The 24,597-nt window shown below is 49.6% G+C and overlaps 1 protein-coding gene across 1 annotated transcript in view; it reads right to left on the bottom strand.

Annotated features, from left to right (window-relative positions):
• Positions 1 to 15,419: 15,419 nt before the first annotated feature.
• Positions 15,420 to 24,597, bottom strand: part of PTBP1 (polypyrimidine tract binding protein 1) — a 39,084-nt gene continuing 29,906 nt past the window's right edge. Inside the window, exons 11-15 of the mRNA XM_015418232.1 lie at positions 21,318 to 21,351; positions 20,764 to 20,856; positions 18,984 to 19,200; positions 17,849 to 17,926; positions 15,420 to 16,816 (exon numbers count right to left, since the gene is read on the bottom strand). Coding sequence (XP_015273718.1) covers positions 16,684 to 16,816; positions 17,849 to 17,926; positions 18,984 to 19,200; positions 20,764 to 20,856; positions 21,318 to 21,351 — 555 coding nt within the window. The 3' untranslated portion in view covers positions 15,420 to 16,683. The remainder of the gene's footprint in view (positions 16,817 to 17,848; positions 17,927 to 18,983; positions 19,201 to 20,763; positions 20,857 to 21,317; positions 21,352 to 24,597) is intronic.

The raw sequence follows: 24,597 nt of genomic DNA on the forward strand, positions 1-24,597 counted from the left end.
GGGCGGGGTATAAATCCAATCTCTTCTTCTTCTTTTACCTCACAGGGTGTCTGTTGTGGGGAAGGGAAGGGAAAGGAGATTGTAAGCCACTCTGAGACTCCTTCGGGTAGTGAAGGGCGGGGTATAAATCCAATCTCTTCTTCTTCTTCTTCTACCTCACAGGGTGTGTGTGTGGGGAAGGGAAGGGAAAGGAGATTGTAAGCCGCTCTGAGACTCCTTCGGGTAGTGAAGGGCGGGGTATAAATCCAATCTCTTCTTCTTCTTTTACCTCACAGGGTGTCTGTTGTGGGGAGGGGAAGGGAAAGGAGTTTGTAGGCTGCTCTGATGAGACTCCTTCGGGTAGTGAAGGGCGGGGTATAAATCCAGTCTCCTCCTCCTCCGCAATTCTGGCAATGTTGCTCCCAACGTCCTGGGGAACTCAGCAGCCTTGTCATTTGCATCGGGTTGTCCAAAAGGACTGCAGCTGGCATGAAATCCCACTTTTAATTTCTTCCTTGAGAATAAAATCTCTGAGCTCTGAGGAAAGACCCATCGGGAGTCGAAACAGGGGTCCCGAAAGGCCCCCACAGGACAAAGTGTAGACAGCTGACAAGTGCGGAAACACAAAAGCAGGCAAAACATCGATGTTTGGAGGTAGTGTAACAGTACTGCAGCTGCGCAATACAAGGCAACAGGTCACACTGGTATAGCTAGCATGCAGCATGGCCACTGCACAGCTGCGAACTGCCCTGCAAGTTCTTCAAGACGTCTGTGAACATGCAAACTCGGGGATCAACTCGCTGCATTTCACGGTCACCGGCAATGCTCCCTCTAAGCTGTGGAGTCTCGTGAGCAAAAATCCTACTCGGTGAGCCGCTGGCATTAAAGTTGTGAGCGAGCGATTCGGCTGCCGCATAAATCACTTTGCTCTGGAGCCCTCCTTTCTTGAGCGAAGACAAAAAATGTGTGAGCCGGAGGCTAAGAAACTGTGAGCAGGCTCACACTAACTCAGCTTAGAGGGAACACTGGCAGACATGGTAAACCTGACCAGGGGACTCGCTCAGGGCGAAATTTGTGGCATCCTAACAGATGGTGTTGCTTATCGGTTTTAAATATTTGTCCGGCTTTTCAGCACAACTCTGATGTAGGCACGTGCATGCACACGCACAGAGATATGACATACAATGGTTAGAAATTAATTCCAGAGCAGTATCATAATGCTCCTGTATAAATCACTGGTGCGACCTCATTTGGAGTATTGTGTACAGTTCTCATCACCACACCTCAAAGAGGGCATTATAGCATTGGGAAAAGTGCAGAAAAGGGCAACTAGGATGATAAAAGGGGGTGACGGTGCCCGGCTGGGCGTCGCCCTGTCCCGACTCGGCGATGGTGACCGTGGCCGTGGGCTGCTCTGTCGTGGGCGACGCTAAGATGGAGACGGGCAAGTCATGCACTGGCTGGGCCTCGACTCCGCTGGGCGTGGTGATGAGGGTGACTTGGGTAGGCTGGGAGACAGGCTGGAGGGCGAGAGAGAGGTGGGGAGGTTAGCACGATTGTTCCACTGTCAAGCGACGCTTTGCCCCCAAACCACTGCTGAAAAGAGACAGCAGACTGAACTCACGGCACAGGACGAGATGCTGCCCGCTTCAAGAGCGAATTGGATAAGCACATGGAGCAGAAGTCCATCAGTGGCTATTAGCCACCAGGTATAGATAGGAACTCTCGGTCTGGGGAAACGGATGCTCTGTCTTCTTGGTGCTTGGGGGGGGAACAGTGTGAGGGCTTCTAGTGTCTTGGCCCCACTGCTGGACCTCCTGAGGGCACCTGGTATTTTTGGCCACTATGTGACAGAGTGTTGGACTAGATGGTTCATTGGCGTGATCCAACATGGGCTTCTCTTATGTGGTTTAGGGGGGTGGGGGTCAGGCTCCCCCCCCCCCAGTTAGCAAAGGATTTGTATCACGCCACAGGTCCCAAAAGAGAACACCCAAAACTCCAGTCAGCTTGGGAAGCAAAGCTGGAGCTTTATTAATTACGGAAAGAGCCCAACACACACTCACACACACAGCTTCAGACGGCAGCTGTGTCAGTCTGCAGTAGAACAGTTAAGAGTTGAGTCCAGTAGCCCCTTAAAGAGGGGCTACGGTGGCTCAGAGGTTATGATGCTGAGCTGCAGACCAGAAGGTCTGTAGCTCGGCAGTTCGAGACCCGAGTGCCGCATGACGGAGTGAGCTCCCGTCTCCGGCCCCAGCTCCTGCCAACCTAGCAGTTTGAAAGCAAGAAATTGCAAGTAGATAAATAGGCACTGTTCCCTCTAAGCTGAGTTAGTGTGAGCTAGCTCACGTTTTTTTAGCCTCCAGCTCACAGAGCTCAGGAAGGAGGGCTCCAGAGCAAACTAATTTAGGCAGCAGCCAAATCACTCGCTCACAACTTTAAGGCCAGGAGCTCACAAAGTAGAATTTTTGCTCACAAGGCTCCACAGCTTAGAGGGAACATTGTAAATAGGTACCGCTTCGGTGGGAAGGTAACAGCGTTCCGTGCGCCTCGGCGTCTAGTCACGCCGGCCACATGACCACGGAAACGTCTTCGGACAGTGCTGGCTCTTCGGCTTGGAAACGGAGATGAGCACCGCATCCCTAGAGTCGGATTCGACTGGCTTTCGAGCAAGGGAAACCTTTGCCTTTGCCTCCTGCTCTCCATTCCATAGCTTTATAATTTTGTAATCAGCCTTATGTTTCAGTGAAAAAAACAGATAAAACAAACCCCAATCATTAACTTACGGACCTCATTGCCATGGGCTAGGGTGACAGCCACTCACAGACAAGATAACTCGAGATGCTGTCAGAGATCGCATCGGGGATTTTCAGCATGCAAAGCAGAGGCTCTCCCTCCACCACCCACGAGCACATTAGTTTTACACGGTTGTCCCAGTTTTCCTCTGTAGAATGTCATACGGAACAGTGGCCAACCGCGATGAGGGAGTTGGAATGCCAAAGAAACACACATGGCTGCAACCAGTGTTCCCTCTAAGCTGAGTCAGTGTGAGCTAGCTCACAGTTTTTTAGCCTCCCGCTCACAGATTTTTGTCTTGGCTCAGGAAGGAGGGCTCCAGAGCAAACTAATTTATGCAGTAGCCAAATGGCTCGCTCACAACTTCAATGTGAGTAGCTCACAAAGTAGGATTTTTGCTCACAAGACTCCACAGCTTAGAGGGAACATTGGTTGCAACTGGCATGTAATATGTTTCTTTGAAACATGCCGGGGGGGGGGGGGGGGCTATGAAGTGGGCTTCTGACTCTGAAATGGAGGACTCAATTTTGGACTTCTCGTCAATGCTTAAAAACTCCCTGCAGACAGAGTCAGCGGAGGAAACAAAAAAGAGCAGGTAGGATCTTTACACATCTAGTCCAACAAGCGGTTTCCCGTAGCAGCTACCCTGTAGGGCCATCGAACAGGGATAGAACAGGAGTGTTAAACAAACGGGCCGTGGGCCAGAAATGGCCCGCCCAGGGCCTTACTCCGGCCCACCAGCTGCCTCCCCCACATGTTGTGTGTTATTAGTGAGTAAAGAACAGAATTAAAAATCAAATGCAGTTTCGTTGTTAAAAGCAAGCAGGGAATACACAAATCAGCTACTCCAGGCAGCACAAGGCGATGGAAGCTGCTGGATGGAGCAGGCAGAGTCACATGGCCGAGTGAAGGGTGGGGTATGTCCAATCTCTTCTCTCTCTTCTGCACTTGAGCTACTTTCTTCCAAGTGGAGACATGGCCAAAGGGCTCTTTAACCCCAGCAATGGTGGAGCCCTTCTGCTGGGATTCCCAAAGCCTCTCTAAACTGTGGAAGAGGGGCTTAAAAAGCCCTTTGGCCATGCCTCCAGCTCCACCCACTGACCCCCTCCCAATAGAGACTTTCCACCCTTGCTCAGGGGGAAAAAAAATGCCCCTGGCTAGGGTTGCCAGACTCCTGGTGGGCCCTGGGGATCTCCCGGAGCCACAACTGATTTCCAGGCTGTAAAGATCAGTTCCCTGGGAGAACATAGCAGCTTTGAAGGGGGGGCTCTATGGCACTGTACCCTATGGAGGTCCCTCCCCAAACCCTGCCCTGAGAGAGCTCTCTCAGCCCCACCTGCCTCCCAGGGTGTCTGTTGTGGGGAGGGGAAGGGATTGTAAACCGCTCTGAGACTCCCTTGGGTAGTGAAGGGCGGGGTATAAATCCAACCTCCTCTTCTTCTTTCCCACCCACCCACTTGCGCACCTTTTAATCTCATCGCTGCTTCCTCCCAAGTGTGTTGTATTATTCATCAGCTTTGCCGGAGCCTTTTCAGGAGACTCCGATGCTTACCCTTCCCTCGCCGCATCCGTCAGCCTCCCAGGCTGCTGGCTCACCTAGTGGACCCTCTTCCGTGTGGTTCTTGAAAGTGCCTCTTTTTGGCCCTTGCGGCCGGCCGCGTGTGGCCAGAGGTGCTGAGCACGTTAGTGCCTGTGCTTCCCTCTGGTCTGCCGCCTACATTTTGGTGTAGTGGTTAAGTGCGCGGACTCTAATCTGGGAGAACCGGGTTTAGATTCCCCACTCCTCCACTTGCAGCTGCTGGATGACCTTGGGCAAGCCATAGTTCTGTCCGAGCTGTTCTTGAAAAAGAGCAGTTTCTCTCAGAGCTCTCTCAGCCCCACCTACCTCACAGGTTGTCTGTTGTGGGGAGGGGGAGGGAAAGGAGTTTGTAGGCCGCTCTGATGAGAGTCCTTTGGGTAGTGAAGGGTGGAGTATAAATCCAATCTCTTCTTCTTTTACCTCACAGGGTGTTTGTTGTGGGGAGGGGAAGGGAGTTTGTAAGCCACTCGGAGACTCCTTGGGGTAGTGAAGGGCGGGTTATAAATCCAATTTCTTCTTTTACCTCACAGGGTGTCTGTTGTAGGGAGGGGGAGGGAAAGGAGTTTGTAGGCTGCTCTGATGAGACTCCTTGGGGTAGTGAAGGGTGGAGTATAAATCCAATCTCTTCTTCTACATTTGGGGATTTCTTCATTCCCTTTCCCAGCAGTGAACACCCCCTCTTCCCTTCCAAGTCACTGAAAGGAGCAGCCTTCCCCAAATACATCACAGCTAAATTCTGAGAGCCTGGCTGCTTGCTATGAATTTGGATAAACCTTTTTTTAAAACTATCACCCTTTCCCTTGCGGCATTGTCTTTGTATGTGTGGGGTTCGGAAAGACCCTGGCAATCACGGCATTCGCCAAGCAGAGAAAAGCAGACTCAGAGTGTCGAGTTGTTCAAGAGAAACGGAGAGATCTTTATTTTTCTGCGGAACAGAATGGAAAACCAACATGCCTGATTTGTTTGTCTGCGGAAGTTTACATCTCCAGGACCTGGCTTTACGTTTCGTGACATGCATGGGCTGGCCTGACAAAATCCCACTGATGTCAGATCTGGCGCTCAGAACAAATGACTTCGACACCCGTGGGAGAGAGCTTAAAGTCCTACCCCGATGTTACCTTCCAGCACTGTTTTTTTTTTTGTAGAAAAAGCCCAGCAGGAACTCATTAGCATAATAGGCCACACCCAACAGCAGAAACCCATTAGCATATTAGGCCACACCCCTGACAGCACAGCTCATTGGCATATTAGGCCACTCCCCCATGTCACCAGAAGTGTGCTCATCCAGCCACACCCACCTTTTGCTTCTTATTCTGTTTACCTTGTTTGTGGTCAAAACCCAGGGCCTTTTTGTAGCAGGAACTCCTTTGCATGTTAGGCCACACACCCCTACTGTAGCCAATCCTAATGAGTTTCTGCTGTTGGGTGTGGCCAATTATGCTAATGCACTCCTGCTGGGTGTGGCCAACTTGGAAGCCAGCCGGAACTCCGTCCCTGTGCGTTCCTGCCCAAAAATAGCCCTGGATTTACCGGATGTGGGGGGGTTCTCCTTTTGTCACCATGGCCAGTAGCCACTGATGGGAGCACTTCTGTGAACCTGTCTTCCCTTCTCTCTTAAAGCCTTCCATGCTCATAGGCATCACTACATCCACCAGATACCCAGTGTTGAGATCAGTGCTCCCTCTAGGCTGCGGAGTCTTGTGAGCAAAAAATCTACTTTGTGAGCTACCAGCATTAAAAGTTGTGAGCGAGCGATTTGGCTACTGCATCAATTAGTTTGCTCTGGAGCCACCCTTCCTGAGCCAAGACAAAATTGTGTGAGCTGGAGGCTAAAAAACTGAGCAAGCTCACACTCACTCAGCTTAGAGGGAACACTGGTTGAGATCTACACCACGCTGTTCTCCCCAGTAGGAACCAGTGTTCCCTCTAAGCTGAGTTAGTGTGAGCTAGCTCACAGTTTTTTAGCCTCCGGCTCACACATTTTTGTCTTAGCTCAGGAAGGGATGGCTCCAGGGCAAACTAATTTATGTAGTAGCCAAATCACTCGCTCACAATTTCAATGCCAGTAGCTCAGAAAGTAGAATTTTTGCTCACAAGATTCCAAAGCTTAGAGGGAACATTGGTAGGAACCCGAAGCAATTTACATCTTCCTCCCCAGCCTATATTTTATTCTCACGAGCTTGTGCGATAGGTGAGCCTGCGCGGGTAGCTGGTCCAAGTCCACCCAGCAAGCTTCCGTGGCAGAGTGGCAATTCGAACCTGGGTCTACTGGATCCTGGACCAGCATTGTAACCATCGATCCCCCTAGGTTATGGAGTCTCGTGAACAAAAATTCTGCTTTGTGAGCTACCGGCATTAAAGGTGCGAGCGGGCGATTTGGCTGCTGCATAAATCAGTCTGCTCTGGAGCCCTCCTTCCTGAGCGAAGACAAAAAATGTGTGAGCCAGAGGCTAAAAAAACTGTGAGCTAGCTCACACTAACTCAGCTTAGAGGGAACATTGTTAAACCACTGAAAGCTGAAGTCCTTCACTCCCTGTGCTAGGCCTATATCTACGTGGAGCTTTTCCCTTCTTAATGCAAAGCAACAAAACCCACCACCTGCTGTCCAGTGTGGTACAGACTTCTCTCCCCCTACATGTGCAAACAAGGTCTAACACCGCTCTGGAAGGAGCTGCCGAAGACATTTTTAACTCATCCTTCCACCTCCAGAGACACCCCTTCCCCCAAACACCGTGCAGAGGAGAAAAAAGCAGCTTTCTCAATTCCCCCGTGACAAAGGCATGGTTGCAATGTTTGCCCACGCCAGGAAAATCAAGAGCTTTGGGGAAGGAGTGACTAAGCCAGCTAAGAACCCACTTTCAGACAACCACATCAAGGGTCGCGCATGAGCGACTGGCGTGGGAGAGGGGAAGGCACATGGACTGCATCTTTGGAGAAAGGGAGAGGGGGGAAGGGGGTAAGCGGCTAAGAGGTGCTGTTCCTGATGGGAGGTGAGTGGAACATGTGCCGCATGGAGGCGGCCACGGGTCCCCTTCTCAAGTGACATTCCACTGCGGGCCACACCACCTGCTAAGCATGCGCTAATTTGGCAGCAGTAGCTTTGCAAGCCACTCACGGGTTCCAGGGGAAAAAAACGCTACCCCCATACACCCCCCTCCGCCGCTAGCCCCGTTTTCACAGCTCATTAAAGTGATGAATGGGCACATCTCGAGCTGCTGACCTTGCTGTTGCCATAGTGACAGCCGTCCCTGCCTTCGGCATCAACCCCCCCCCCCAAAATGGCGTCTCTCAAGCCATTCTCCCCAGTGGAAAAATAGATGGGCCACCGCCAATGTTCCAAGTTGTGGACAGTGTTCCTGCTAAGCTGAGTTAGTGTGAGCTAGCTCACAGTTCTTTAGCCTCTGGCTCACAGATTTTTGTCTTAGCTCAGGAAGGGATGGCTCTAGAGCAAACTAATTGATGCAGTAGCCAAATCGCTCACTCACAACTTTAATGCCAGTAGCTCACAAAGTAGGATTTTTGCTCACAAGAGTCCACAGCTTAGAGGGAGCATTGGTTGTGGAGTCTTGTGAGCAAAAACCCTACTTTGTGAGCTACCAGCATTAAAGGTGTGAGCGAGCGATCTGGCTGTCGCATAAATCAGTTTGCTCTGGAGCCATCCTCCCTGAGCTGAGACAAAAACGTGTGAGCTGGAGGCTAAAAAACTGTGAGCTAGCTCAGCTTCGAGGGAACACTGGCCACCGCTGCCTCTGAGCATGTACAGGGAATGTTTCCTTTCGTGCGTAGGCTGGAACGCAAACCAGCCGCCTATTGCTGAGAGCAAGGAACCAGTCAGGTTGCTGATGGCCTCCTGTCCCTGAGCGCTCCCCCCCCAAAAAAAACGTTACCCAAGTTCCTATGGCAACACAGCTCGTAAAGCTGAACGCACGGTCAAAAGAGGCGGCTGCGGAGAAACAGAATCCTGCTTTTCCCACCGTTGCCACAGTGATGCTGTCTCTATCCTCCCACCCCCCCATATAGCTGAACAGCGTAATTACTCCAGACAGACCATAATTAACAATTCACTGCCATGCAAGGGAAGCAGAGAAAAAACCTAGAGGACGACACAGGATATTCTCTCTGTTAAATGGCTCTTGTGGCCTTAAAGCAGGCAAGTACACACATCACACACAGACACAGACTCTGCCATAACACAGTTGCACAAAAGACACAGTTGCATACAAAGCAGAGCAGGCAAGCAATGTAGATCAGGGGTGGCCACACCTGCTTAACGTAAGAGCCACACAGAATACACGTCAGATGTTTTGAGAGCCGCACGACACGAATGTTACACGTTTCTACTAGGAAATATGCACACTTGCTTTTTATTAACATTAAATGAGACTGCCAAAAAAATAACAAAAGCAGTAAAAGCAGATATTGATAATGATAGGGACTTGGGTAAGTGGACCATCACTAGCACTTTAATTGGTAATTGTTGGATTGTTTTTAATGTTTAAAAAGGTAAAGGTTCCCTTGCTCGAAAGCCAGTCGAGTCCGACTCTAGGGTTGCGGTGCTCATCTCCGTTTCAAAGCCGAAGAGCCAGCACCCTGAGCCCGCTTGCATGGAGAGCGGGATATAAATCAAAATAAATAAATAAATAAATATCTATTTGCCCAGTGGTATTTGTTTGCTAATGATATTTCGCTTCCCCAGCCGCCCTTGCCGGGAGCCGCACGATGTGTGTGTGAAAGAGCCGCGTGCGGCTCCTGAGCCAGTTTGGCCACCCGATCTAACTTTTAAGTTGTTCCGACTGAAACTTTAGCGGATACATCAGCAGCTAGCCTGATCTCATCAGAACTCAGAAGCTAAGCAGGGCTGGCCCTGGTCAGCAATGTTCCCTCTAAGCTGTGGAGTCCTGTGAGCAACAATTCTACTTGGTGAGCTACTGGCATTAAAGTAGTGAGCGAGCGATCTGGCTGCGGCATCAATCAGTTTGCTCTGGAGCCCTCCTTCCTGAGGCAAGAATGTGCGAGCTGGAGGCTAAAGAACTGTGAGCTAGCTCACACTAACTCAGTTTAGAGGGAACACAGCTCCTGTGAGCAACAATTCTAAGCTGTGGAGTCTTGTGAGCAAAAGCTCCTGGCATTAAAGTTGTGAGCAAGCAATCTGGCTGCAGCATCAATCAGTTTGCTCTGGAGCCCTCCTTCCTGAGTGAAGGCAAGAATGTGCGAGCTGGAGGCTAAAGAACTGAGAGCTAGCTCACACTAACTCAGTTTAGAGGGAACACAGCTCCTAACCAATGTGCCCTCTAAGCTGTGGAGTCCTGTGAGCAACTATTCTACTTGGTGAGCGACTGGCATTAAAGTTGTGAGCGAGCGATTTGACTGCGGCATCAATCAGTTTGCTCTGGAGCCCTCCTTCCTGAGCGAAGGTAAGAATGTGCGAGCCGGAGGCTAAAAAACGGTGAGCTGGCTCACGCTAACTCAGCTTAGAGGGAACACTGGCTGGTCAGTCATCGGATGGGAGGCCAATCGAGGGCTGCCGTACAGAGGAAGGCAATGGCAAGCCACCTGCTGAGTCCCCCGTGCCTTGAAAACCCTGCCGAGTTGCTGTAAGTCATATAAAGTACTATACTGTAATGAATAAACCCATGTATGAAAAACCTAAATGCGTTGTCGTATGGAATATGAATACCGTAAACCAAATAGCAAAGGTTCGTATATAAGCAAAGTAGATACCTAGGGTGTCCATACCCGACGTGGAGAACACAAGAAATCCTATTGTCGGGGGGGGACGGACCCTTTCCATAAGGTATGAAATACTCTCCAAGCTGTACTTGTAGAGCCAGTTTGGTGTAGTGGTTAAGTGGTCTTATCTGGGAGAACCGGGTTTGATTCCCCACTCCTCCACTCGCACCTGGCTGGATGACCTTGGGCAAGCCTTAGCTCTGATAAGAGCTGTTCTGGGAAAAGAGCAGTTTCTGTCAGAGCTCTCTCAGCCCCACCTATCTCACAGGGTGTCTGTTGTGGGGAGGGGGAAGGGAAAGGAGTTTGTAAGCCGCTCTGAGACTCCTTTGGGTAGTGAAGGGCGGGGTATAAATCCAATCTCCTCTTCTTCCTCCTCTATCCAGTTTGAGAGCCAGTTTGGTGTAGTGGTCAAGTGCGCGGACTCTAATCTGGGAGAACCGGATTTGATTCCCCACTCCTCCACTTGCACCTGCTGGATGACCTTGGGCAAGCCGTGGTTCTGATAAGAGCTGTTCTTGAAAAAGAGCCGTTTCTGTCAGAGTTCTCTCAGCCCCCCCCCCACCTCGCAGGCTGTCTGTTGTGGGGAGGGAAATGAGTTTGTAAGCCGCTCTGAGACACCTTTGGGTAGTGAAGGGCAGGGTATAAACCCAATCTCCTCTTCTTCTACTTACAGAGTTCACGCAATCCCGTCAGTGTAAAGGTGATAAAAGTATATGATGAATAAGGATCCAAACCCAGTGGACTATCGATAAAGGGCCATTTCGAAGACCCTCTTTCTTAAAGAGTTGATGATCCTGTTTACGTGGCAACAAGGTACACTGATAATGGAACGCAGCCAGTCACCAAAAATCCATCAGCACCTGCATTTGGGCCTGATGTAAAAGTACACAGATGTTTAAGAATATAATTAAACAACTGTGGGCCGATGCAACTCGTGGGGGGGAGCTCTTCCCCACTTAACTGGCGGCCCAAAGCACCACTCGGGGTGGCGCTAGTGGGGACCCCAGAGCAACTCCCAGGTTGTGCCGCAGCTGCTGAGTTGCAGCCTCTGGGGCTGCTGCTTGTCCAATGCCGGGCGCCAGCATGGTCCCCAGCTCCCAGGCTGCTTTGCTGCTGCCATCGCTGGGCCTGCCACAGCGCCGGAGACGCTTTGCCATGGAGAAAGTAAGCCTTAAACGCCATCCTTGGCACATGCACAGAGAATACTCTTTTACTCTTTGGGGGGGGATTTAACCCCCCACCACGTATACCACACCGGATAAGGTTCACGGTGCTGGTACTTACTTTTAAAGCCCTATATGGCCGGGGACCTACCTACCTAAGGGACGGCCTCTCCCCACGTTCCCCAGAGAGCACTGAGATCTGAATCCCAAAACCGCGTGGTTCTCCCGGCCCCGAGAGGGGCCAGGTTGGCTACGAGGGCCAGGGCCTTTTCCGTGGAGACCCCTCACTGGTGGAATGAGCTCCTGGATGACATCAGGGCCCTACGGGACCCTTTACAGTTCCGCGGGGCCTGCAAGATGGAGCTTTTCCGCCAGGCTTTCAAGTGGGGGTGCCGCCTCAACTTTATGGCCCTGGCCCTAAACATCAACATTACTACCAACCTGGCCTTAACATCAGCACCACCGACAGCTGGATGACTAACAGCTGGCAGGAGCCTGGAGGCAAGCCGCTCAGCGATAATAGAAAGTTGCTATCTTGAAATTGCATTAGGTGCTTGAGTACCTGTGGCTTTATATTTAAGCTTATTTTAATGTTGTTCATATTGGAATTTTAAATGTATGTTTACATTCATGTTAGCCACCCTGAGCCCGCCACGGTGGGGAAGGCGGGATATAAATTTAAGAATAAAATACTTTTGTAGTGTGTGGATTTTTCTGAAAATTTAGGGGGTCGAGTTCCAAGTTTGCAGAAATATTTGTTTAAGTCCAAGGATGGCCCTCATCTGCACATTTAGGTATCCACAGAGAGGGAGCACACCTGGGAAATATACTTCAACCAGAGGTCATTTCCTGCAGGAGCGCACAGGAGCGGAGCTCCAGCAGGAAAGAGCCCAGGGGGCAAGCACATGCAACAAGCCCCACCCCCTGCTCCCAGCAGCCCCAGGCCATAAGGACCAAGAAGCAGCCAGGTAAGTTGCAGAGCCCCCCCCGGCCCAATACAGTCCAGTGGCACCTTTAAGACCAAGTTTTATTCAGGTACAAGCTCTCCCTCCTCTGTGAGGACAGGTCTACACATTCCCCCCCCCCCAATAGCTAGCAATCCAAAACAGTCCAGTGGAGCCTGAGCGGTGGGTGTTGCCTTCTGACACACTTCCGGCGACGTCAGGGGGTGTGGCATATGCAAGTAAGTTATGCTGAGTTATGCTAATGAGCTCCTGCACCTCTTTTTCTACGAAATGACCTCTGACTTCAACCAAAGAATTTTAGACTCCGGCAAAGAGTGGCTGCAGCGGACCCCAGAGGTAGACGTCACACTGAGGAACCCGGGCTTGAACCACACCTCCCGACGGGTGGAGGTCTGTGGCACATCGTCCAGGTAGCGTGATACACTCCTGGCTTCGGCTACAGGACCTCCCGGCCTCTCTCTGCAATATTTGTCACAGACATGTGTTCTGCCAACCAGATGTACACATATGAAACTGGACCGTGGGGCCCACAAAAGGCATAGGAAGGTTGGGAGTCTGAGGTGGCAAACAGAAGATTTCTTATAAAAATGGTTCGTCCTCTGATAGCTACCCACTTGGGAGCTATTCACTCCCCTCCACGCAGACACACACACATACACACACACTTATGAAGAGCCGCAATTCCTCTCATGCCTGGCCATCTCATTTGCCGGAACCGGTGGTCACAAAGACCGAGCAGACATCCGCAGGCACGCATATCTATCTTTAGAGAAGAAGAGCCGCAGAGGGTGTTACGTAGCCAATGGGAAGATGTGTTATTCCATGGATTAAGGGAGAGTTTATGGAAAGTCAGGGAACGTGGCAGGAAAGGGCTCGACAAAAAGCAGAAGGTGTCGCCCCTTTTGTGAGTTCAATCCTCCGCCCAAAGACATTTAGCTGCATGAGGGACACGCTATGCTTCCCAGAGTAGGTAAGGTAACGCCACGGATGCTTTAAAGCCACCTCTACGACACCCTAAAAAAAAATCTATAGTGGGGAAATGTTGAAAAGCTGAAGCATACCCAGCCCACCGCCACCCCCCAGGAAGATAAATGGAAAGTCAAAAAAAGGTTACACAAAATGGGAGGCAACTGGATTACATGGGAAGGGGGAGAGGAAGTCAAGCACAAATTTTAAAAAGCACAATAAAAAGATAGGGAGAACAGAAGCAAAGAATACAGAAGACATTTATTGAAAGCAAAAAATAAAAAATAAAAAGGAAGTACAGACAGGCCCCCACCAACTGCTTGCTACAAATCTGAACAAGTCAAGAACTAAATGCTACAGAAAAAGGTACTAAGATTCATTATAAAATAGTTTTAATTTTCCATTTTTCTTTTTTTTTTTCCTTTTTGTATTACATTCTTTTTAGCCAGGCAATGAATTCTGATGTTACACGTACAATCAGCCCCCGCCCCCACCCCCAATACTGAACCTGTAATAGCTGGTTATCAAAATATACAATACATCCGTTTTGCTGTAAAAACCTGGGTTCTGCTGCCCCCTCATGTCTTACAACAGGTATAAAAAAATCATAAATATTTACACCTTTTTCTCATTACATTTACATGCAACACACAGGATCAAAAAAGAGAGAAAGAACAGATGAACCCCCTCTCCCCCATTGGTCTGCTTGGGTCTGGGGGTTAACAGCAGTGTAACGGCAGGGGCCTCCTGCAAAAACCCAAAAGGAAACACGCCTCTTTGTCTGCTGACGGAATCCAAGCGCAGAAAGCGTCAGGAAAGAGAGGCTCCGTCCCAACCAGCCTCTGAGAAAGGCCCGCCGAACAGATTTCAGGATCAAATCTGACCATTCTCTCCAAAGTTCCGCTAAGATCTAAAAAAACCTGGGGCAGAGGTTGATCTTCCCTTACTTCTTCTGGGGGAAGGAGGGAAACAAGTTACGCAGCCCCCTTCTCTAATGCAAGCCTGTCCTACCAGTGACACTAATGGTTGATCTGGGGGGTCCGATGGGCCAAGAAAAACCTGCTTGTGGAACTCTGGCCCACTTCGAGCAGCCTTCCTATTGCTCCGGGTGGACCACGCACACAGAGGGCCAAGAGAAAAATGAGAGTGCCTGCAGGCTGCTTGCGTGGGGAGGAGGGTGTGTTGGCTGCCGGCTGCCTCCAGGACCACGGTTTGGAAAAATTAAAGGCAGCCACGGGTCCGCCGCCGAAAGGCCAGTTTGCAGGAAAGCTCCGCCTGTTACACCTTGGATAGTCAAGAGGAGGCAATTGGGTGTGTGTGTGTGTGGGGGGGTGGACCTATGATGCGGAGCAGTTTTTCCGGAACTCCTGCAGGGCCAACTTCAGGCGAGGCGACAGCCACAGAATCCTCTGCGGCTTCTCAAGGTCTAAGTGGACGCCTCCTCGTTGCCTCCTGGACCTGACAAAGGCAGCTGGGGGAAGGCGAGCCTGAGCAGAGTGCACTGGCAACCCCAGTGGGGATCCCCCCCCTTCTCCCGCAACGGCACCCGGGTGAGACTGCCCCTCGTCATGTCAAGGGGGAAGTTTTTAAATTAAAATAGTGGTAAAGGCCTCTTCCACCCCGCTCCCAAAGCCCATGCAAGCCAATGTCTCTTGCGAATAAGGGGGGGGGGGGAGAGAACGACAGCAAGTCGACACCCAAACACATTTTAAAAAAAACAACACACTTTGGTCCACGTTTTGCAGAAACAACCCTGATATTAAGTACAAAATTCTGGTTCTTCTAAAATCTCACACAAGTTAAGAGGGCAGAAGTAAGGCAACTCTGGAATACAACAAAGAAGGCAGATCGGCACAAGAAGAGAGACGGGAGGAACAGCATTCTGAGATATGAGCAGGAAGGAAGAAGTTGCATTTCTCTTTAAATAAAGTAAATAAACTTGGGTTAAGTAAAAAAAACACCCTTAAAATCTGGTTCGTTTCCTCCTTTTGAAATAACTGGTGTCTACTAATTTTAAGTACTTACTTCTTCACCGTATAGGATTAATTTCCAGCCATGACCTTATCTGGCTCAACTACGGCACTATTTTCAGGTTACAAAAAATAAAAATACAAGAATACAGCATACAAGGTAAGAGAACGAGAGTAAGTAGATACATTTTATACCATCTTAGCTATAAAAAAAGTTAAGCTATTTCTTTTTGCATATATATGCATATATATGAACCCATTACAATATTTGGTCAACTGGAGATATTGCTAGGCAGAGAAAAGACTGCTTTGTAAAAAAAAAAAAACTTGTAATAAAAAGATTTAAAAGAAAAAGCTGAGGTCACTAGTAGGAGAGCAGAGATGCTGGTCTTGAGGATGAACTCGGAAGGGGAAGGGCAGGGCAAGGCAACTTGATGCAACCTTTTTTCCCCAAGTCTGAGCCCAGAACACAGGATCTGAATACAGACCAAGATTTAAGACTCTCCTGTACAAACAATGTCTGATGCTCTTGGCTCAGTTCCCACAGCCTGGGAAAACGACTCGTTTTTAAAGCAGTAAACGAAACCTGCTCGGCCAGATAGGGGAATGGTGAAGGGAAAAGGAGCCTTCCCCCTTTCCCTCCCCCAGCCCTGAGCAAAACAGCATTGCTGGCCAAAAAGTTTTTAATGTAGACTTCCGCTGGGGACACACGGGACTGAGGAAGTCAGTTCCACTGCTCCGCGGGTTAAGACAGTTCTTTTCCTGGAGAGATGCTCAACTGCTTAAGGAGGGAAGAGCACTGTCCACCCTGCCTCACCCCTCCGCCACGCAATCGGGGTCACCCATGGAGGACTCCTCTGTTCTTTCAAATTTGTACTAGCGAGCCTCCCCAAAATTAGCAAAAAAAAAGGCTTCTAAGGCACAGGATATTCGATCCAAGGCTTAGGGGAGATGAGCAGGTGAACCCTAAGGAGGTATCTGTGCTCCGCAGGGTTTAAAGGACTCAAAGACTACGCAACTTGGGGTCTTCCAAGGCTTGAAGACGATAAAGGCATTATTGTGAAGTTGATACGGTTTTCTGGGACTGGGCACCGTTATCTGTATTTCACACTCTGGAAGGAGGGGAAGGGGGGGGGAAGAGGAACGTTCCCAGAGCGGTTTAAAGAATGTAAACGTTTAATGCTTGACCCTGCCCCTGCCCCCCCCCCCAAAACAGTCAAGATTGTAATCCCACAAGCTGCAAGAAAGGTTATAGCAATGTGAATTAAGATTTAATTTTTGTTTTAAAAACCCAGTAAACTGCTTTCCTCTTTAAAAAAATAAAATCTGTTGTGTCTCTTAAGGTCACTTCAGCTGCTTTTTTTTTCTTTAAAGTGGCTTCTTGTGTTTTTTTTCTTTCTGGAATGACGGAAGTTGCCTCGCCCCGAGCGGGTCTTCAGCCTTCAAGATGCCAGGCTGAAGCCTGAGGGAGGGGCCGTGGTGGGTTGTTTTGCCTCTTGCCTGCAGTCCGGGTCCATCGTGCTCCCCTCCAAGAGCGCTTAAATGGTGGACTTGGAAAAGGACACGCGCAAGTGGTGGCTCTCACCCAGGTCGTGGTTGTGGAGGTCGATGAGGGTCTGGATGGCTTCTTCCACTGACCCCATCTGGATCAGAGCCATCTTCCGGTCTTTCCTGCCAAAGGGAACAACCAGCAACATCGGAGATCAGCGGAGGAACGGAGCGGTGAGGTTACGGACAGAGATCGTGTGGGCCGGGGGCGGGATGGAGGGGTTTCGACAGGCAAAATTCTCCCTTGCTTTGGAAGGAAAAGGCTCCGGGTTCAGTCTGGGTTCAGACAGCTTTAAGGATGTCAGGCCTGGGAAAGGCTTTGCTGTGCCTGGAGAGCTGCTGCCACACAGAGCTGCAGACCAACGGAGTGCCCTCCAACGGGTCTCTCCGTCTGCTCTCCTACTTGTGGTTATGAAAGGCAAGGCACAAGTCTGACTGACGGTCCAGCCAGACAAGCCTACCCTGAACCGGCAAGTGCAGCTTTCAGCCACGGGAGGGAATCCAGGCCCGTAGCCAGGATTTTGTGCCTTGTGGGGCTGAAGTTTGCAGTGCAGAAAGAAAAGCCATTCAGCCAACAGAAAGCTGTTTCCAGATCTCTGAATCACAAGCTGTCAACCACTCTACATGCTCCTTACATGCTCGCAGCTGCTGCAAGTTTAATCACTTCTGCCAGTGAAGGAGACCAGTTTCCTGACACAGGGTTAGAAGGGATCCTAGAGGTCACCTACTCCAACCCCCTTACTCAGTGCACGAATTAGTCAACTACAGCTCCCCACTCTGCTTAAAGGAGCACACACCTCTTTAAAAGTGTTTTTAAATGATTGCAAAAAAGCATTTACAGGAGAAATTCTTGTGGGGCTGTGCCTTTAAGGGGGCAGAGCCCCCAACAGCCCCACCTTAGCTATGAGCCTGGGAGAATCTATTACCCCTTCTGGTTCTTGAAACTCCTTTTATCCACCCACCCGGGGACTTGGGAGACAGCAGCAAAAAAGCCTTGACAAAGACCCTGCTTCCGTACGTACAGCAAAGCCTCATAGAAGAACCTCCTCATGGGAAGCTACCACCTGCCAGCAATCTCCTTTTTAACAGTTTGGGAAGCTCGTTAATACCACCTCCCCTCCCTAGCAGCTAAAAGGAAGCCAACACCAGACTTACAGGAAGAATTTGAAGGCTTTCACCACTCCACCATTACTTGAGAACAGCAACTTGAGGTCCTCTTCAGTTATGGAAGGCCTAAGAAGAGAAAACCCCCACCATGGTTAGGCTTGTCCAACACCTGGGAGTGGGGGGTGAGGGGAGACAGCCCCCGAGGATCCAAGTAAGGGCCGGCATGCAGAATGTGGCCACCTGGCAATTAACTCTGCCACCACCACTTACTGCAGGGGTCCCCAACCTGGTGCCCACAGGCACCAACGGCACCCACCAACCTTTTCTGATGCCCACCAAGTGGTTTTGGAAAATGGGTGGTGCCAGGTGGGCTTCTGATTGGCTGTGCAGATATTTAAAAATGTTGTTTTGGTGGCAGCTGCCGCCACAGCGTGAGAAATTTTTACCGTGCGCCAGAATGTAAACTGCAGAAGCCATTTTTGTGGCTGTGCTCACGGGTGCTGTGTCAGGATCTCAAAGGTTCCTGCAGCCTGAAAAAGTTGGGGGACCCCTGATGTAGCTGCCTTTCTAAACATTTCTACTGGGTTTCGTACAACTAACTTTATAGCACTCCTTACAAGGAGCTGCTCCTTGGGACACCGATTTTCCTGGAGGAGAAGGTGACAGGAAAGCAAAGGCGGATAAGATCAGTATGCGGTCTGCACATTTTGGCTCACGTGTGTGCTCCATGCACCACCCTGCAGTGTGTGGAATGAGCAGCCAGATCCACAGCACCTGGCTCCTATGATCACTTTAATCCCCATAACTCTGCAGACTGCCATGGTTGCCCTGCCCCAAAGTTTATATTTTAAAGAAATTTTTAGCAGGTTGCCATTAGTTGTGCCAATTTTTTCCCAGTAGCCTGTAGAATTCGTCAAGATATTTTATGTACAGATTTTAACTAATTGTCACCAACAAATCGGAACAATTAATTGTAAAGCTTTTATTCTTTTACTTGGACATGGCCATTGGCCGAATAAAGAATTGATTGATATGATCGGTTTAATCCCCCCTGACTCTGCAGGTTGCCACGGTGCCCTGCCCCCAAGCGCAATGGCTGCTGTGTGATCTGGGGATGAGACAGACTGGCACAAGCCCAAGGGCACGGCGGCACCACCCACTCCACCAACCGAGGAGCACTTACGGGATATTGGAGAGGTGAAGGGTGGCAGAAGGGGGGAAGATGTTCTGGAAGTTCTTGGAGCCCGGCTTCTTGAAGCGATGGAGGGGAGAGTTTCCATAGTCCTTGGTCAACCCTTGGTCTTCCTGCCCTTCCCGGGGGAGCTGCACCGTCTGGTGTTTCGACAGGGCGATGCGGATCAGCTTGCCGTGCAGCTTCTGACCATTGAGGTGACTCATGGCTGCCAAAGATTGAGGAAGCATACAGATCTGGGCTGCAAAAGCTTCGCCCCACGTTATTTGTCCCAGAGCGCTCTCTTGCCCCCTTGCCCAAACACAAGGCAGCTGTACAGAACAGCGCAGGCCCTTCCCGCACAAACATTCAGCTGGAGAGAGGCCCTTTCACTGAAGCCACTCATGCCAAAGCCTGTGGGAGCCCCTTGCCCAGGATTCTCAGAGGCTAAGGGGAGATGCCCAGTTCACAAATGGCCACCATGAAAATCAGCTATGCACGCACACACATCCCATTCACAAATGACACCTCCCCCTCAAAGTTCAAGGGAAATGGAGGGCTCCAGGAATGAGATGAGCCCCAAAGTCAGATCAGACCCCACTACAAAGCACTTGCTCGTTCGCTAAGCGGAACCACCACAACAAAGCAATCTTATCTTAGGGGTGGGGACTGATCAAAGGAGGGGGGGGATTAGCTGTTGCATTGCTGCCCTGCCTGCCTAGACCTGATCCACAGGTGGATAACATAAGGAATACGTGGGCCAGTTTCTACAGAAGAGAGGTTTGCTCTCATGCAGTAAGGCCTGGCTCCAGAGGTTCTGGTGGAGACTAGCAGACATAGGGCCCTTCCTGTTGTTGTATTCTGACTTACAATGTCAGACTAGGATCTAGGAGACCCGGGTTCGAATCCCCACTCTGCCATGGAAACTTGCCAGTGACCTTTGGCTAGTTGACCACACTCTGCCCAGCCTATCTCTCAGGGCTGTTGCGAAGATAAAATATAACAGGGGCACACAAACAGTGCTGTAAGCTGCTCTGGACACGCACACAAACACACAACCTGGGGAGGAAAGCGGGGTATCTCAACCATACACCTTCAATAAGTAATCGTCGGGCACCCATTTTGGGCTTTTAGCAAATCAATTTCTGCTAATGTCTTAGGGAGGGCTTTGGGCTTTACACCCACCTATCTCAATCACTTCCAGAGCCTTATTGAGAAATGTTTACCTTGCTTTCCAAAGGTGATTGTATTTATACACACACACACACACACACACATATATATATATGTAGTGCATTAAAAATGGTACAGTGCAAATACAGAGGTAAAGGTTCCCTTGCTTGAAAGTCAGTCGAGTCCGACTCTAGGGTTGCGGTGCTCATCTCCGTTTCAAAGCCGAAGAGCCAGCGCTGTCCGAAGACGTTTCCGTGGTCATGTGGCCGGCATGACTAAACACCGAGGCGCACGGAACGCTGTCACCTTCCCACCGAAGTGGTCCCTATTTATCTACTTGCAATTTCTTGCTTTCAAACTGCTAGGTTGGCAGGAGCTGGAACTAGAGACGGGAGCTCACTCCGTCAAAGCACTGCAGCCCCTCAATGCCTGGTAGCAAAGGGACGCTTGTCCTCCAAAAGGTGATTCCGTAGCGTTGCAGCTGCTACAGAAAAGCCGACACCCGCAGCAGGGCTTGGAGCCTGGATCTTAGTGGGCATGTGGACCCGTAAAGGGTAGAGAGGCAGACCTACAGGTATTCAAGCTGCAAGATAAAATGGTAGTCAAACATGAAGCTTACCCAGCTGGGCTTGATTGCCATCTGCCATTTGAACCAAGGCATTCTCCTTCTTGTTAAACAAGATCTTCACTCTTTGCACGTCACCATACACCCCTTAGGGAAGCGAAGGAAGAAAACAAAAGGGAGTCCTTCAGGAAGAAACCCTGCTTATCTGTATACCAAACTAATACAAAGACATTCACACCCAGAATTTGCTCTCAATTCTAGAGAGGGAGTTTGTTCCAGAATCTAAGCTGCTCAGGATAAAATCTGAGAAGCCACAAAACAATTGGGGATAATTGAGAACTTAAAAGCCGAACAACTGTCCCCAGGGGGTCGAACCGAACCCTTTCACATGCTCTCTGTTCCTGACCCAACAGGCATGCAAAGCAATCAAAACCATGCAGAACAATACATAAAAAAGGAAAATAATAAAATAAAACACTAAATGGCATGGTATATAAACTTTTTTAAAAATAGCATTCAACAGAACTGCAAAAACACAACCGTACTTTTTTTTTTGAAGTAAAATCTCAAAATGAAAAAAGATAATAAAAGTGTGAATGATAACATACCGAAAAGAATAAAGAGGCATTGGGGTGTAACTCTCTTTAGAGAACAGCAGAGCAAGGCAGCGGAGGGACAGGGAAGAGGTAAGGAATCGAGGGAAGAGCGAAGGTTGCGCAAAATCGTCGACAACGAAGGAAGGGCAGAGTCCCCGCAGGAAATGGCGAAATTGGTTGATGGATGATGAAGTTTTCAAGATGGTTAATATTGAAGGGCAGGTTGGTTTCCGAAGAGCAGGAAGGTTTGGTTTTTTTTGTTTTTTGTTTTTGGAGGGGGGTATTTTTTTTTTTTAATTTTGTTTCAAGCAACAACAGGAAGCAGAAGTACCGTGCAGGTCAGTTGGCAAAGAAATTCCGGATCGGGGAGAAGGGGAGAGAAAAAAAAATAAAATATTCAGGGATGGGGAGGAGAGAAAAGAAAAAAAGTAGCAAAAAAAACATAGGTCAGTAAATACATAAAGAAAATATGTCGTGTTCCATCAGTAAAAGATTTATAGATTTTTCTAAAAACGTACAACACTTTGTTTTACAGGGGGGGGGAAGCTAGTTAATAGGTTTTTAAACCTAGTGGAACACAACGATAAAGGGAAAGTACTTCACTTAAGATACAACTAAGAGGGAAGAGACAGTATTCCAGCAGAGCAACTTACAAGGGGGCAATGGGAGATTGTCATTCCCAGAGCCTCGGGAGCCCAGGAGAAAGAAGCGTAGCTTTGGACAGGCCTCTGCTCTAGACCAACCACAAGGGGAGGCTCAAAACGGGAGACAAAGCTTCATGTGTGCCACATACCCACACACAAACTTTAGGCATCTCCCACAGCAGCACTTAGTGACTGACCAGCTACTGGGTCAAGCTAAGCCGGTCAAGGACAAAGTTCTCAAACTGCAAATTGAGAACTTGGATTGCCGTCTTTCCAGGCACTACTTGCTCTCTACAGGAAATGCATGCCAGTCAAAAAGTGGTTCAGGCTATAGTTGAAGAGAACTGCTTCCAAGTGATTACAAATTGGGTAGGGAGCAACTTGCAGGTACAATAAACGGTAGAAATGAAAAATCCAGCTTATAGTGTACACAGCCAACGGGGGACGACATGGTGAGGTCCCAGTGTCAGATCCCCATTTCTCGTGCAGAAGATCCCAGCATCAATTTCTAGTTAAAGGACCTCACCAGCTCGCCAGGGAAAGGCTGTTCCCAAGACCCTGAAAACTAGTTAACATTTAAAGCAGCCAGCTCTGAGCGAGATGCACCAAAGGCCCAACGTGGCAACGGGCACGCACCTCGGGCCAGGATGTTTGTTTCATTTCTGCTTTTGTGCAGCTGGCCCATGGAGTGCATAAAGCCAGGCGCTGCGTCCAAATCAGCAGGCTGACCTAAAGATTCCTGCAGTGGCAGAAGTTCCTGGGGAGTCTTTCCTTTCTTCAGAGACATGCCCAGGTCTGATTCAGTGCCTTGTGAACGGCCAGCACCAAGAGAGCTGCTGCCACCCACTCAACCAATGCAAAATGAGATCGATTTGGGTAGGTACTTCCCTGTTGCCTGAGGTAAGATGGGCGGAAGCCAGGAGAACAGAGAGGACTTTGCCACCACCAGTGGCGGCCAAAGCATCTGTGTAAAGATGTTATCCTGAGTGGTATTTTAAGGACCCTGAGAAGCACAAACATTAAAAGCTTGCCCACTGGGGCCCTCTAACTAGGGAGGGAATGACTTTTCACCTTCTCTACAGACAACCTGAGGGCCAACTCGCACTTTGAGACCATGGCCTTTGGAGAGAGTTTAGGGGGAACGACCAGGATCTCAATCAATGGGACTCCCCATAACCAATCCACCTGGTTTTTGTCAGTGCCCAAAACCATTCCTGGGAAAACTCAAGACACAAGGTTTTGGTTTTTTTTCCAAAAATCCAAGCACCATCTCCCCACATTTCTGGCTCCCAGGCTTTCGGGACAGCACGATGTTCTCTGTCCACCTGCCAACTGGCTACGCAAAGGGCCTCAAGAACCGATCTCTCAGCTTTGGGCCAGCGCCTGGCAGAATCCTTTTCCTGCCATTTGCACATCTTTCAATCCTGTCAACATCCACTACGGGAGAGGAGAGGAGTCCCTCTGGAGAAATACTGTCTCTTCCACCATTTGCATAGATAAGTTTTTTCTACAACACTGATTATACAAGCAATGGAAATAATAAAAAAAAAGTTGAGGAGTCTTGTTAGTTCACAGTTTCACTACGGGGATCAAAGTGTCTCGCCCAAAAGAGAAGCTTGATGGATGAAGTGAGGAGTTCATTAAAAAAAATATACAAAGGCATGAAGTTAAGTTGCTCAGCAATTTTCACTGTACTCCACCACGGGGCCCAAGCTCTGACTGAGTCCTCTCTCAAGTGAAAGCGGCTGCCGCTGACTTGCAGGACAACAGATCTTGGTTGGGTATAATGGGAGAGGGGGGTGCTGAATTTAGGAGGCCCCAGAGCCCACCGTTTCCTTTCAAAGCAGCATCCCTTTTCAAGAAAACCTGGCCACACTCTCACCGAAAGACATTTTGGCTTCCCAGGACAGCTTACACTATCTCTTGGTGCCGGAGGGAACGAGTAAAGGGGGTGGGGTGTCTTAAGAAAGGAGGATGCTCTGTCCTGTCTCTCCCCGTCTCTACCAACAGGACAGGGTTTACACCACCCCTTTCCACACCACCTATAGGCTTCCCCAACAGGGAAGAACGCAAACTCCTACAGCACTGACCAAAGGGCACCAAGTGGGGAAAACGACTGGAGAGTCTGACCTTTTTGTGCATCTGTCGTGTGTGAATAATACTGACCACAGGCCCTCAGGATCCTGCCCTTGCAACACTTCTTTAAAGAACAGAGTTGCTCTTTAATGGGCATGCAAACGTGAAACCTTGCAGCAATCTTTCTGTGCAAAGAAGCTTCACTGTGCAGCTGGGGGAGGGGGATGGGGGGGGAAGACAGCCAGAGGCACTTAACATTATTATTGCCTCCCTGGCCCGGAAAGGGGGCCGTTTAAACTGATCGCCCCACTCATTTACCTTCTTGGTAAAAAAAGGGGAGTCCTGGTCACCAGGATCCTAATGGCCCAGTGGGTTCAAGACTATGCAAGGAGCGAGCATTGCTGGCAAAAAAAACTCATGTCCTGAAGAGAACAGTTATAATGGACAGTAAAAGAATACAGCAAAAGATTAAAAACCGGTTAATTTCCTGTAAGTTTCACATTGATAGTGGCTCTCTCATCCATGCCTCCCTTTTAGAGCTTCAGACATAAACAATGTCAGCGGGAATTCAG

This window comes from Gekko japonicus, unplaced genomic scaffold (genome assembly GCF_001447785.1).
Source record: "Gekko japonicus isolate JY-2015 unplaced genomic scaffold, Gekko_japonicus_V1.1 scaffold2941, whole genome shotgun sequence".
In the NCBI taxonomy this organism is placed as follows: domain Eukaryota; kingdom Metazoa; phylum Chordata; class Lepidosauria; order Squamata; family Gekkonidae; genus Gekko; species Gekko japonicus.